Source organism: Rana temporaria, chromosome 2 (genome assembly GCF_905171775.1).
Source record: "Rana temporaria chromosome 2, aRanTem1.1, whole genome shotgun sequence".
NCBI classification, from domain to species: domain Eukaryota; kingdom Metazoa; phylum Chordata; class Amphibia; order Anura; family Ranidae; genus Rana; species Rana temporaria.
This window is the reverse complement of record NC_053490.1, coordinates 425,346,492-425,360,429: the sequence shown is the minus strand read 5'-3', so window position 1 is coordinate 425,360,429 and position 13,938 is coordinate 425,346,492. Positions and strand designations below refer to the sequence as shown.

Below are 13,938 nucleotides of genomic sequence, written 5' to 3'. Positions count from 1 at the left end.
CACGCCTACAATCATAAAATGCCTTGTTTTCATAAAAAAATACAAGTCATTCTGTGAATGGTGTCAGTGCCAAGCGAGTACCCATAGATACCCTCTATGGTTACTATGCAGAAGAGAAGCCACTTGCCACTGGATCTGGAAGATTGTTGGTATCACTGTAGTAGCGACAACTATTTCAGTGATTTTCGGCTTCCACAAGATTTCTCAGGTATTAGCTATACATACTCACATTGATCCGGGCTGGCCCAATGTAACTATGCAACAAAAATCATATCTAGCATTCAGCTTTAAACAATACATCCACACAAATTATTTACCACAAAAACTTTAACAATGACGAGACTGTCCATCAGTTTCATGTTTTGGTTTAAAATAAGCAGTTTAAATCATTCTATACAACACATTAACACGTCTATCCCCTTTCTTTGCAATGGAAGAGCAGCATATGACATTTTGACTTATTTTGGGTCTGTGCCCACTCATTATATCAATTCATACTGTCCAAAAGTAGAGCGTACATGCATTAAAGTAAATAAATCCTATTGCAATACTTTAACTTTTTTTTTTCTTAAGCTGAGTATACACTATTCAAATTTCTAACACAAATTTTCAGTTCAAAATTGTTCATTGATTTCCTAATCATCAATGGGTTAAGAAACAGCATTCGTTTTCGACTGCAGTTACAAGAAAATTTGAAGGAGCAGGATGGAAACATTTTCTCAAAACAACAAATTTCTAACACTCCATGTGGGTTTTCATTTAGTAAAGTCATTTATACATGCTAGAAACAAACAACATTTTTAACAATTTTTGAAGAACATTTGTCCAGTCGTCAAATGTACTGAGAAAATATCAACCTTTGGCTCAGATCTTCTAATTTATGACATTCTAAAAAAGAACCAGTGGCCACACATACGACCATATTTTTTCATCATTCTATAGTCATCTGTTGTAGGCATGAAGACTCTGTGAAAAAGGTTTATCTTATAACCAGTACAAAGGGAAAAGTGGATGTAAACCCTTTCCTATTTCCAGTGTCAACAGCCTCAGACGATACACAGAGATGAAACAAATCTCCCTACATGTATATCTTACGTCTTTCCCTTTCTACACTCCTTGGAAAGTGCAAATCGTGTTACAAATCTTTTTTCCTCTTACAGCAGTGGGTGTGGAGTCGTGGCTTACACTGTGTGAGAGCTGATTGGAGGAAAGGCACACACAACCCTGTCCACATAGGAAGAGGAACAAAGTAACATGCAGAGCTGTACTGTGAATAGACAATCTCTCTGCTTATCTACCTCTAAGATCCCTCTCCGAAACTAATTTTCAGCTGCTTTTATCTCGTGTGTCTGAGAACTTGTCTGAAGTTATCATGCTGATAACAGAGGAACGGAGCAGCAGAAAGACACAGCAGCTTAGAGCTTTGGAGAGAGATAAGTAAGCACTACAGATATACATGCCTAGGTCAAATTTCATGAAAGGGGTTTACAACTACATTAGGTTCAAGAGCAGATATCAATGGCAACCAATCAAAATTTTACTTTTGGAAGGATTCTTATTGGTTTCTTTGAGTAATGCCTGTGGACATGGTTCCTTTCCTTTGCACTGCTTTTTTGGAGTAAAAAGTTTTTTAATAAAAAACTGCACTGGGTATTGTGTTATGTGGCCAGTTTACATAGTAGACTTAATCAGTTGTCAAAGTGCTCCATCCTTGTCTCACTCGGTTGCTAAACTCAATGTTCGTATGTCATATGTATCTGCAGGGGTAAAACAGACATAAAAATCCTTAGCCTCTAAACAAGGTCAACAACCTTTGCTGTTTTGGTCCAATTTATTCTGCATTAAAAAAAATATAATAATTAGCCGTTCATCTTTCATAAAAGTAGTTCTCATTAAACTGAGTAAGATTATCCAGCAATTACAGTTTCTTAAAAGCGGTCATTAAAAACTGAAACAAGGCTACCGAGCCGTCACCATCCAGAGTCCGAGTACCACATTTGCAGTCAGTAGGGCGGTGCCTCCGAGCAGGATAAAAAACCCAAAAAGCTCTCTGTTCTCCTTTTCCACTATAACAGAACTTAATGTGGCTTCAAGGAAAGAGTTCAGTATCCATTGTCCATCTAAAGCAAAGCACGGCACTGCATTGATCACCGCCAAGGCCCCAGAGAGGGAAATTATATATCTGAAAGCAATTAAGCATAAAAACAACCAAACTGGATTAAAAAGAAGCAATACAAATAAAATAATAGATGTAGGCATAAATCAACATAAAACAAGGGAACAGTTTAAAAGGACATTGCCTAAAGCCAAGTTCTAGTTTGAACATTTAATAAAAAGTCTGATCCCCCAGTAATGGCTAAATACAAAAGCAGCTCTGACTCCTATATTCACCCAATCTCCAAGACTGGCCCTCACACACTTACTCATCCATCAATGCAACGCCATTAATCCCATCGATAGGAAAGTGCCCAGTGCCACTGAAAATAATTCCTGTGAATCAGAGCATTAAGGCTCCACCCTCCAGACTGTGGATGCACAGGAGAATGGTGCAGAGATCAGTGCTATGTCAATACGTGGTTCTGCTATCTATGGAATTTAGGATCTGTTGGAGGAACAACAGGGTGAAGAGAACCTGTCAGGTCACCAGTCAGACACCTGAAAAAAATGGTATGTATGCAGTTTTCTTTTTCTAATCTAAACGTAGCAGGGGTGCTCCATGGGGGAAAAGGGGGGGGGGGGCAGCAAGCAGAATTAGGATTGTCTGAACACTGGTACCATTGTTATAATATGTTTAGATGTGTTATGATCTTGTGGTCTCCCCAATGTACCTTTTTATTTCAAATTTATACAACCTTATAAAAAATAAAAATAAAAACCTCTACAGCTTTTTTGTTAGTACAGTTTGCTTACTGCTTCTGTCCCTGTGTGGACAACAGTGTTGCAGCCATGATTCCCCCACCGTGCATGTTGCCCATTCACAAAAACAGTTTGCAAATACACTGCAGCCGTGTGTTTTGTAAACAGGAAAAGAGCACATGGGGTGTACACAAACCTGCAAGAGTCAATATTGCAGAAATGGCATCAGTTGGGGTGCAGAAGTACAATGCATCTTGTACGAAAACACAATCGATTATGTCGTTAGAAAAAAAGGAAATAAAGGTGCAAAGCGGAAGAAAACAGATTACACCACATCCAAACATACAAAAATAATGGTGCCTAAAGTTCAGGTTCAAAGCTCAACTCTGTGAAAGAAAAATTTGTGGCTACTTGTACAGTAGTGTAAAAATAAATGTGTGCAATGTGCGGGTCCTGCTTTGTTATGGATTACTCCAACTTTCATTCCCACATACAGTACAGTCAGAGCCAAACTAACAGTTCCAACTGAAATACACAGATCACAGTGAGTTGGTTGCTTGCTCAGCAGCTTGTATATTCCGAAAACATCTTGCATTCTTTCCAATGAACGCAAAGTGGTCTGTGATTAGAGGAGGTGTGGATGAGCATCCCAACCTTTCCTCCTCCAATCACATTAAAAAAGAATGCAAGATCTTTAAGTCTCCTACCGCTTGGTTGCCTTTTCGACTCACATATTGGGCCTTTCCTCACTCTCTATCCCCATTGTTAGTAGTAATCAGACAGCCAAGGCTCTGTTACACTCAACCTTAGGTCATCAACTATGATGACAATGGAACCATGGAACCATTCATACTGCACCTCCTCAAACTCTCAGTCTTCTGGGAGCTCTGTCGTCCAGACGCTTGACTAAATCTGGGTTTGCCGCCTAAACTTAATTTATTTTCAGTCATATGTGGTGCCACTTTTACATATACGATGCCTTGTCCATTATCTCTGGCTTTGTAGTTGTACTGTGTCGACTGTACCCTTTTTGTTTATTCGCTTGTATTCCATATAAACATCTACAACATTTATTACACAATCAGTAATCATGTTACTCTATTCCTTGCATATTGACTTGTTTTATTAATAAAACAAACACTTTTCTCCTTAGACTTCCCATCATCGCCCGCATGATGGGGTGTCAAGAGAACTTATCACTTTGCCTATTCCCTTTAACATATTCTATCTTGTGGTCATGGAGGAGTATATGGGGGAAAGGACTCTGGTTGACACAAGAAGCCAGAGTTGACATGTTCATAGGAACAACACTGGGACATTTTCAAATGCCCTATTTGCTAGTATAGTATTGTGTTGTGCTAAAAAGTAAGCAGTATGTAATTTTCATGAGGCATCAATGCTTCTCAACCACTTCCATTAATTTCAACAGTAATTCTCTGTAACCGCACCTGAACAGCACATAGAGCATTTATGGCTTGTTAGTGAAGTGTTTATGGAGTGTTAGCTGGGCATTGGGGGAGAGACAGTGAAGGCTTCAGTATCCCAAAATGCACTTGGTTATAATAAAGAACTAAAACCGAACAGCTCCAGTCACTTCCTGGTTGTACAGAGCAGATGTGTGGTAAAACCATTTGCTTGTGTGTGCAGGCAAAATCATCAACCAGCCAGCTGACAGTGCCAGGCAGGAGCAGAGGCACTAAACATTATTGCCAGTGGCAGAGCTTTTTGTGTCAGCAACGTTGCTCTGGACCAAGCCAAGTGTCAAAAAGGTCAAAGTATACAAATAATAATAAATTATGTGGCGCTTGCTCAAGTATGATGTGATAATTCTTCAAAACACAATGTAAAGTGCAAATGGTGACAATATTGATACTGTACAAAAATATAAATGTATAAATATATATATTGTTTTCTTCACACACTATAAAGTGCAACAATTCCAAAGTTACAAATGCAGTGAATAAATGTGATAAACGTGCCTAGTCCAAAAGTTTCTTGAATCCATAGTGCTCCAGTAGTTTGCCCCAGCCCCTCACCTTAGACAAAGACCCCTACAGGTCTAGTTAAGCCTTTTGTATATAAGTGACTCCAAACTCCAAGGCAATGAAATCCTGTCTCCGGGGACATCCAGCCAGATACATAATAAGGCTTTCACTGGTGCTGATAATCTGCTTATAGGTCCTAACTCCCCTCCATATAGCGTTCACATGCAAGACAAGAAAGTCTCCATGGTGCAGTAATCAAGTAAAATATTTATTTAACAAAGCAGCAGCAGTAGCACACTTACAGTTTAAAATAATCAGCATCATAATCAACAGGACTTCCAGTCCTGTTGGCCAGGTGACGTCACGACCAGAAGTGTTGTCAGCTGGCTCCTCCTGATGCATTGTGTCACAGATCATGCAACTTCATCAAGGGTATCTTGATACCCTTGATAAAGTAACGTGACGCCACTCGCTCTTGAACATCTGTGGCGCAAGACTAAGTCATAGCAAGATTTCAGCCAATATAAATCTGCCCTCCAAAAATACCATTCCTGCCTCCACACTGCCAAACAGACCAACTTTATCACTCTCATTAGCACCCTCTCATGCAGTCACCGTCAACTCTTTTCTACCTTTACCACTGTACTTCATCCTACATTACCTACACCCACTAACTTACTCACTGCCCAGGAGATCTCTAATCACTTCAAAATTAAGATTGAGACAATTCATCTCGAAATCTCCACTCTACAGATAACTCCCTCACGTTACACTCCTTGTCCTCTTGCACAATCAATACTTACCTCTTTTAACCCAGCTACTATAGAGGAAGTCACAAACATTTTTCCAACGCCCACCTAACCTCCTGCCCACTGGACCCTGTTCCTTCTCAAATACTGCGGTCACCCTTTGGCTCTATTCTACACTCTTTAACGCATATCTTCTACGTCTCCCTTTCTACTTGCATCTTCCCCAACCCTCTAAAACACGCGCTAGTCACTCCCATACCAAAAAACTGAACCCCCACCAATCTTAACAACCCAAGATCCATCCCTTTACTCCCGTTTGTCTCCAAACTCCTTAAACGTTTAGTCTACAACTGACTGAGCGACCACCTCATTAAAAATAATCTCCTTGATCCCCTTTAGTCTGGATTTCGCCCACAGCACTCCACAGAAACTGCCCTCCTAAAACTCACAAACGACTTACTAAAAGCCAAAACCAGCGGTCATTATTCCATACGCTTACTCTTGGACCTTTTTGTTGCCTTTAAAACATTTGACCACCCCCTCCTTTTCAAAAAACTCAATTTGCTTGGTCTCCATGGCTGCGCTCTCCATTGGTTCAAATCCTACCTATCTCACCGCACCTTCAGTGTCACTTACAACTCCACTTTCTCCTCTTACCGTTGGGGTCCCTTAAGGTTCTGTCCTTGGACCTCTACTATTCTCGATCTACACGTCCTCCCTGGGTCAGCTGATCACTACCATTTATATGCAGACAACACCCAAATCTATCTCTATGCCCCTCAGCTCACCCCATCAGTCTCCTCACACATCACTGATTTACTAACAGACATAGCCTGGATGTAAAACCACTTCCTCAAGCTAAATCTATCTATCTAGGCATCCAATCACTGCGCCTGTCGTTTCAGCCAATCAGGTGACGGGTAACAGACCCGAGCACCTGATTGGCGGAGAGGCGGTTCAGTGTTAGGAAAGTGAATATTCATTCGCTGTTCTAACACACAGTGTGGAGCGAGCCACACCATACACCATCGCGGCGGTCCCGCTCTATAAGATTTGCCTTGTACTTTCTAAAGCTTGATTGGTTCCAGCAGCACTGCAGTCTTAAAACTTCCCATCTCTCTCAGCAGCTCCTTTGCTAGATAACCTTGCCATACCAGTACCAGCTGGCCCCCCTAGGTTTTTCGGGGCTCGGTTCCAAGCGGCCTTGTTGATGCTAGCTGATTGGTGATGGTTACTCGTGTCTGACCCGGCTGGGTCGGTCAGGAGGTGGTCTTCTCCGCAGGGTGGTGCCCCTGGTTTTATAGCGCTCCTCATTTGAACAAAATACCATTTCATATGTTCCAAGCTCCCGATGAAGCGGACTAGCTCCGCGAAACTAGTAGAGCCAATTGCGGAACACTGTACATGGTCAAAGTATTGAACCACGAGTGGACCAGTGCGAACCAAAGTTCTTCAGTGATCTATACCAACTAATTCACTCAGCACAGCCCATTGCCTCTGGTTCCAATTATCTGATACATGTTTTAAGAATCAAATTTATTTATCATTTTGTTTATATTGTTAATGTGATTATTAAATTAAACATTTTGTATTTTTATATAAAAAGTGCCTACAAAGTCCATTTTTCGCTCCTCTTTTCTCTCAATATATCTTCAGGATGCGGCACTATGCTACTTAAGGATGAATGGTTGTCATCCAAGGGCAAAGCAACCAAACTTTTACAAGATATCAAATAGTCGGTGTCATAGCTGATCACACATACAGCACCATGAAAGCTGCACATGAAACAGAGGCTAAGATGGCAGCTTCCTTTAAGTTCTAGAAGGAATCAATGTTGTGAAAAATATTTCAGTACCTTACATGGTTGACTAAATACGCATTTACAACACCTAAATATAATAATATATGCTGGTCTATTAAAATGAACATCAAAAAGGATACTTGCAGAAGGTCTCAATCATCACTGGAAGGTCTATGCTAAGGATCTCGTATCGTGGAATGAAACTGCTTAGACTCACTGTGGAAACAAAAACAGGTTACATGATACACTTACCGGTCTGTTGTTTGATTATATAAAAAAGAGGCAGCATTTACAGCAAGACAAATAGCTGAAACTATTCTATTACCTACATCATTAATGGGATTATTACGGAGGACCTGGCACACTTGCAAGCAGATACACAAAGCTGTCCAAAGTCTAATGCCCTGTACACACGACCGGTTTTCCTGACATGCCAAAACCCGCGATTCCTCTCAAGCCTGCCTTGCATACACACGTTCAGTCAAAAAAACACTCGACCAAAGCGCGGTGACGACCAATACGTACGACGGCACTATAAAGGGGACATTCCATTCAAATGGCGCCACCCTTTGGGCTGCCTTTGCTGATCTTCGTGTTAGTAAAAGTTTGGCGAGATACGATTTGAACTTTTCAGCCTTTCAGTCCATTACAGCGTGACGAATGTGCTATCTCCATTACGAACGCTAGTTTTACCAGAACGAGCGCTCCCGTTTCATACTTAATTCTGAGCATGCGCATCTTTTTCCCCTCGGAAAAGCATATACACTAGCGGTTTTCGCGACGAGAAAAAGACTGACGGGAAACACGAAGGGAAAAAATAGAGCAGGTTCTAATTTTTTTGCGGGCAGTTTTCTCGTCAGGAAAACTGCTATGGAGCATACACACGACCGGTTTTCCCGACCAATCTAAAAAAATTCTCGTCGGGAAAACCGGTCGTGTGCACAAGGCATTCGATTTCCAGAGCTGCTTGGAAAGACAGAATCTAACCTCTGTCAATTGAATTGGAAGGTTGAATTGAACAAACACCCCTGCCTGACCACAGTACACTAGAGGCCATGGAAGTTTTCAGGCAAGATGGCAAGTCAGGTGAGTGTTTACTGTACTTATAAGTGTGCCTCCTTGGTTTGAGTTCCTCAGCGGCTCTTAAAAAAATCTAACCTGATAAATTAAAGCAAAACATACAGATGAAATACATATATGAGAACTGTTTTAACTGCCAAAGAATTGGTATCCATGTCCATCCAGTCCTGATTAATACATAGCTCTGCCACATAGCACACCTCTGTCTGGATCTTGCCTCTCTGCCAGCTTGTGCCTGAGCTCATCTCTCAGTTATTCTGCTCGCCTCTTAGCATGTTCCTTGTCAGTACAGATGCATGCAGTACATCTGACTGACTTCAAGTCACCCCCTCCCATCCTCAGTCTGAGTTCTCTTGAACAGTGGATTGCAAGAGGCTGATACCAAGTAAAATTCAGGTACTTACATCCCTTGACACTTATAAAGTGGAGAAGAGCTTAAATCAAACCAAAGATAATGCAATTTTCTTTAATGCTACCACAGACAGCCTCCATATTACTCTCAATAAACTCCCAAAAAAGGCCTTCTTTAACCACTTCCCGACCGCCTCATGTAGATATACGTCGGCAGAATGGCACGGACAGGCACATCAACGTACCTGTACGTGCCTGCCTAGACGTGGGTCGGGGGTCCGATCGTGACCCCCCCCCCCCCACTACACGCGGCGGTCGGGTTCCCTCGGGGAGCGATCCGGGACGACGGCGCGGATATTTGTTTATAGCCGCTCCGTCGCGATCGCTCCCCGGAGCTGAAGAACGGGGAGAGCCGTATGTAAACACGGCTTCCCCGTGCTTCGCTATGGCGCTGCATCGATCGAGTGATCCCCTTTATAGGGGAGACTCGATCGATGACGTCATTCCTACAGCCACACCCCCCTACAGTTGTAAACACACACTAAGTGTACACTAAATCCTACAGCGCCACCTGTGGTTAACTCCCAAACTGCAACTGTCATTTTCACAATAAAGAATGCAATTTAAATGCATGTTTTGCTGTGAAAATGACAATGGTCCCAAAAATTTGTCAAAATTGTCCGAAGTGTCCGCCATAATGTCGCAGTCACGAAAAAAAACGCTGATCGCCGCCATTAGTAGTAAAAAAAAAAAATAATAAAAATGCAATAAAAACTATCCCCTATTTTGTAAACGCTATAAATTTTGCGCAAACCAATCGATAAACGCTTATTGCGATTTTTTTAACCAAAAATAGGTAGAAGAATACGTATCGGCCTAAACTGAGGAAAAAAAAAATGTTATATATGTTTTTGGGGGATATTTATTATAGCAAAAAGTAAAAAGTAAAAAATATTGATTTATTTTCAAAATTGTCGCTCTATTTTTGTTTATAGCGCAAAAAATAAAAACCGCAGAGGTGATCAAATACCACCAAAAGAAAGCTCTATTTGTGGGGAAAAAAAGACGCCAATTTTGTTTGGGAGCCACGTCGCACGACCGCGCAATTGTCTGTTAAAGCGACGCAGTCCCGAACTGTAAAAACACCTTGGGTCTTTAGGCAGCATATTGGTCCGGGGCTTAAGTGGTTAACCTTACCTAGTCCAAACATCAGGACAACTGTAAAACATAACACACACCAGTGCTTTACCCATTTAAAGTGATTGTAAATTCTTACATATACCCAGTGAAGTGACTGGTCTCAGGTGATACACAGAAATGAAACAAATGTTCCTACATAAATTGTACATGTTTATTTGCAGTGTTCTCTACGACTATTCAATGTGTATTATTTTCACCACTTGTTTGAGCAGTCAGAAAAAGGGGGGCAAAGAGCTGAAGTTACACTCTGCAGAGCTCAGTGAGGGAAGTTTTAAAAAGACGATTGGGGAAGGGACACACCTCCTTCACACAGCACACAGGAACAGAGCTGAGGTTGTCAATCTCTCAACCCCCTTCTGAAGCACTCTTAAAGTGAATCTTCAGTATTTTTTTAACTTTCCACCTAATAAATTAAATAAGTCTGCACACCCCTGTTAAAATGTCAGGTTTCTGCGATGTAAAAAAAATGAGACCGAGATAAATCATTTTAGAACTTTTTCTACATTTAATGTGACCTATATAAATACCACAAGGCACCTCCTTATTAACAAATTTAGATACTATTCCCCTGAACATATAGGTAGTCACTCCTCCAATATGGAGGTCACCGCCGTAGCCTAAACATGTGCATAAGAAAAATGTGACCTATAAACTGTACAACTCAACACCCTTAAACTAATACTTTGTTGAAGCACCTTTTGATTTCATTACAGCACTATCTTTTTGGGTATGAGTCTATCAGCATGGCACATCTTGACTTGGCAATTTTTGCCCACTCTTTGCAAAAACACTCCAAATCTGTCAGATTGTGAGGGCATCTCCTGTGCACAGCCCTCCTCAGATCACCCCACAAGATTGTTTTTCTCAAAACAAAAGAAAAAACGGAAAAACCGTACAGATACAGAGCCTTTGGGCATACCCCGGCTCAAAAAGAAAAGAAAAAAAAATGCGTAACTTGGAAAAACAAATTAGAACTTACTTAACAGCAACAACATAAATCTTAACATCCCAAAACTTGTTGCTTGGATAATAAGGATGGAAGATTCTCACTCCTGCTTAACAGTATATGGGTGTCGGGGGGGAAAAAATCCCTTGTCAACCACCCCCTAAGCATTTACTTGTGTCCACTGTTTCAATCCCTCTAGGTGCATAGGGCATGCACTGTGTGGCCACATTATCGTATGTGCAGAGCATGTGGACTCTTACTTCCACCTTCATAGGACTTATTAGGGTAGAATAGTGTCAGGATCTTGCTGTTGAGTCACAGTGGTATCAGATTCTAACCATATATCCCACACCTTGTTACTTTTTTTTTGGGCAGCCCCTGTATGTGTAGGTTTCTTTATACAGCGGGAAGATTGAATTGAACAGTGACTTGCACATATTGAGAGTAGGTGCAGAAGAGGCTCTCCACCTGAGTACAATGCACTTTCGAGCGTAGAACAGATGCAAACTGAGCAACGTGCGAAGAGCTCTAGATGGGGCCAGGGCATCTACCAGCCCTAAAATACAGACATCCGCCGTCTGGGGTACAGGGACAGTAGTCAAGCTGGTGATAAAAGCGAGAACATTAGTGCAAAAGACCTGTAATAAGGGGAAGGACCAAATCATGTGTAAGTAATTTGCAGAGTCAGTTTGGCAACGCCAACAGCACGGTGGGCAATCTGGGTAGATTTTATGTAATCGGGATGGTGTATAATGAAACTTGTGAATGATTTTGAACTGGATTAGAAGGTCTCTAGAGGATATGAGGTGAGAGAAAGGAATTTCCCACATGTCCTCCCAGTCTTCCGTGTCCAGCTCCGGCAGCTCCGCCACCCAGAAGGAATAAAGGCCTTCCAGTCCATGATGTACAGTCGGCTGTAATGCCCTGTAGATGGGCGATAAAGGTTTTTTTTTTTTTTAGGAAATAATCCCGGAGGAGTAATCCCATATCAGACTGGTACCAAAGCAAGGGAGATGTCCCAAATTGTGTAGCGAAAGCATGCCGGAGCTGGAGAAACCGAAAGAAGTAGAAGTTAGGTAGATGAAATTTATTTTTAATTTGGTCAAATGTTTGTAGTGCACCACCCTCACAAATATGGGATAGATTGTGGATACCACGACCAGCCCACAGAGCAGGAACCGGAATGGACTGGAATTCCGATAGCGAGGGGTCATCCATAGAGGAGTATTTGGAGAGTAATGTCCCAAGTTATTCCTAGCATAGGGGACAACTGTTGTCCATGCTCTGATCACTGTGCGCATAGATCTAGTTGGAGGATGTGACCCCACAAATTTTCAACCAGATTCAGGTCTGAGCTCTGACTGGGCCATTCCAAAACTTTAATCTTCTTCTTGTGAAGCCATTCCTTTGTAGATTTGGATGTATGATTTGGGTTGTCAGGCTGAAATATGAAGTTCCTCTTCATGTTCAGTTTCATAGCAGAAGCCTGAAGGTTTTGTGCCAATAGTGACTGGTATTTGGAACTGTTCAAAATTCCCTCTACCCTGTTCCAGGCCCCTGTTCCAGCTGAAGAAAAACAGCCCCAAAGCATGATGCTGCCACCACCATGCTTAACTGTGGGTATGGGGATCTTTTGGTCATGTGCAGTGTTGTTTTTGTGCCAAACATATCTTTTGGCATTAAGGCCAAAAAGTTCAACCTTGGTTTCATCAGACCATAACACAACACATTTTCCCCACATGCTTTTGAGAAACTTCAGATGTGTTTTTGCAAAATTTAGCCGGGCTTGGATGTTTTTCTTTGCAAGAAAAGGCTTGCATCTTGCCACTCTACCCCATAGCCCAGACATATGAAGAATACCGGAGATTGTCCTCACACGTACCACATACTTGCCAGATATTCTTTCAGCTCCTTTAATGTTGCTGTAAGTCTCTTGGCAGCCTCTCATCTTTTCATCAATATTGGAGGGAATCCCAGTTCTTGGTAATGGTACTGTTGTGCAATATTATCTCCACTTGATGACTGTCTTTACTGTGTTCCATGGTATTTAATTTCTTGGAAATTCGTTTGTACCCTTCTCCTGACTAATGCCTTTTAACAATTAGATCCCTCTGATGCTTTGGAAGCTCTCTGCAGACCATGGCTTTTGCTGTAGGATATGACTAAGAAAATGTCAGGAAAGACCTACTAGAACAGCTGAACTTTATTTGGGGTTAATCAGAGGCACTTTAAATGAGTTTTCAAATATTTTATCTTTGTCTAATTTTTTTACATCACATAAACCTGACATTTTAACAGGGATGTGTAGACATTTTACATTCACTGTAGATCCAATATATATTAGTATTTAAAATAAACAGTGTTCTGCACATAGAGCACAACAAAATTAGCGTAATTGACTGTCAGCATACAACCATACATTAAGTATAATAGGGTGCTGCTCAATATCACTGCAAGTCGATACAGTATATCTAAGCAAGAGTCATTCGATGATGCTACTGGAGACATGCCTACCATCTGCTATATTATGACCAAATACGGACATTTTGTCAGGAACCATGAAACAGATGGACACAGAAAATGCAAAAAAAAAAAACACACCTTGGTAAATGGTACAACTGGTAAACGTAGTCAAAACATAGCCAGGGTTCAGAAGCCAAATCGGGCAGTCAAAACAAGCCAGGAAATCAGGAAGCCTGAGATCAGCATAGTCAGAGGCAGCAGGCAGGATCAGGAACCAAAAGGGACGTCAGCCAGGCAAGTCTTCAACAGGAACACAGCAGAGTCTCTAAATATGTTGACCAAGGCGAAAGCATTGAAGAAATGAACCAGGCAGTTTAAATAGCCAGAAGGGGTTGGCTGTGGGCTTGACTGACGAGCAGGAGATGATCAACAGGTGAGCCACTGTGGAATGATGAGTACTGGCAATTAACCGACACTTGAGCACAGAGAAAGAAGGGCTGAGAGCCC

General features: G+C 41.6%; 1 protein-coding gene across 1 annotated transcript in view; it reads right to left on the bottom strand.

Annotated features, from left to right (window-relative positions):
- Positions 1 to 349: 349 nt before the first annotated feature.
- Positions 350 to 13,938, bottom strand: part of MBTPS2 (membrane bound transcription factor peptidase, site 2) — an 82,283-nt gene continuing 68,694 nt past the window's right edge. Inside the window, exons 10-11 of the mRNA XM_040338250.1 lie at positions 7,532 to 7,607; positions 350 to 2,182 (exon numbers count right to left, since the gene is read on the bottom strand). Coding sequence (XP_040194184.1) covers positions 1,960 to 2,182; positions 7,532 to 7,607 — 299 coding nt within the window. The 3' untranslated portion in view covers positions 350 to 1,959. The remainder of the gene's footprint in view (positions 2,183 to 7,531; positions 7,608 to 13,938) is intronic.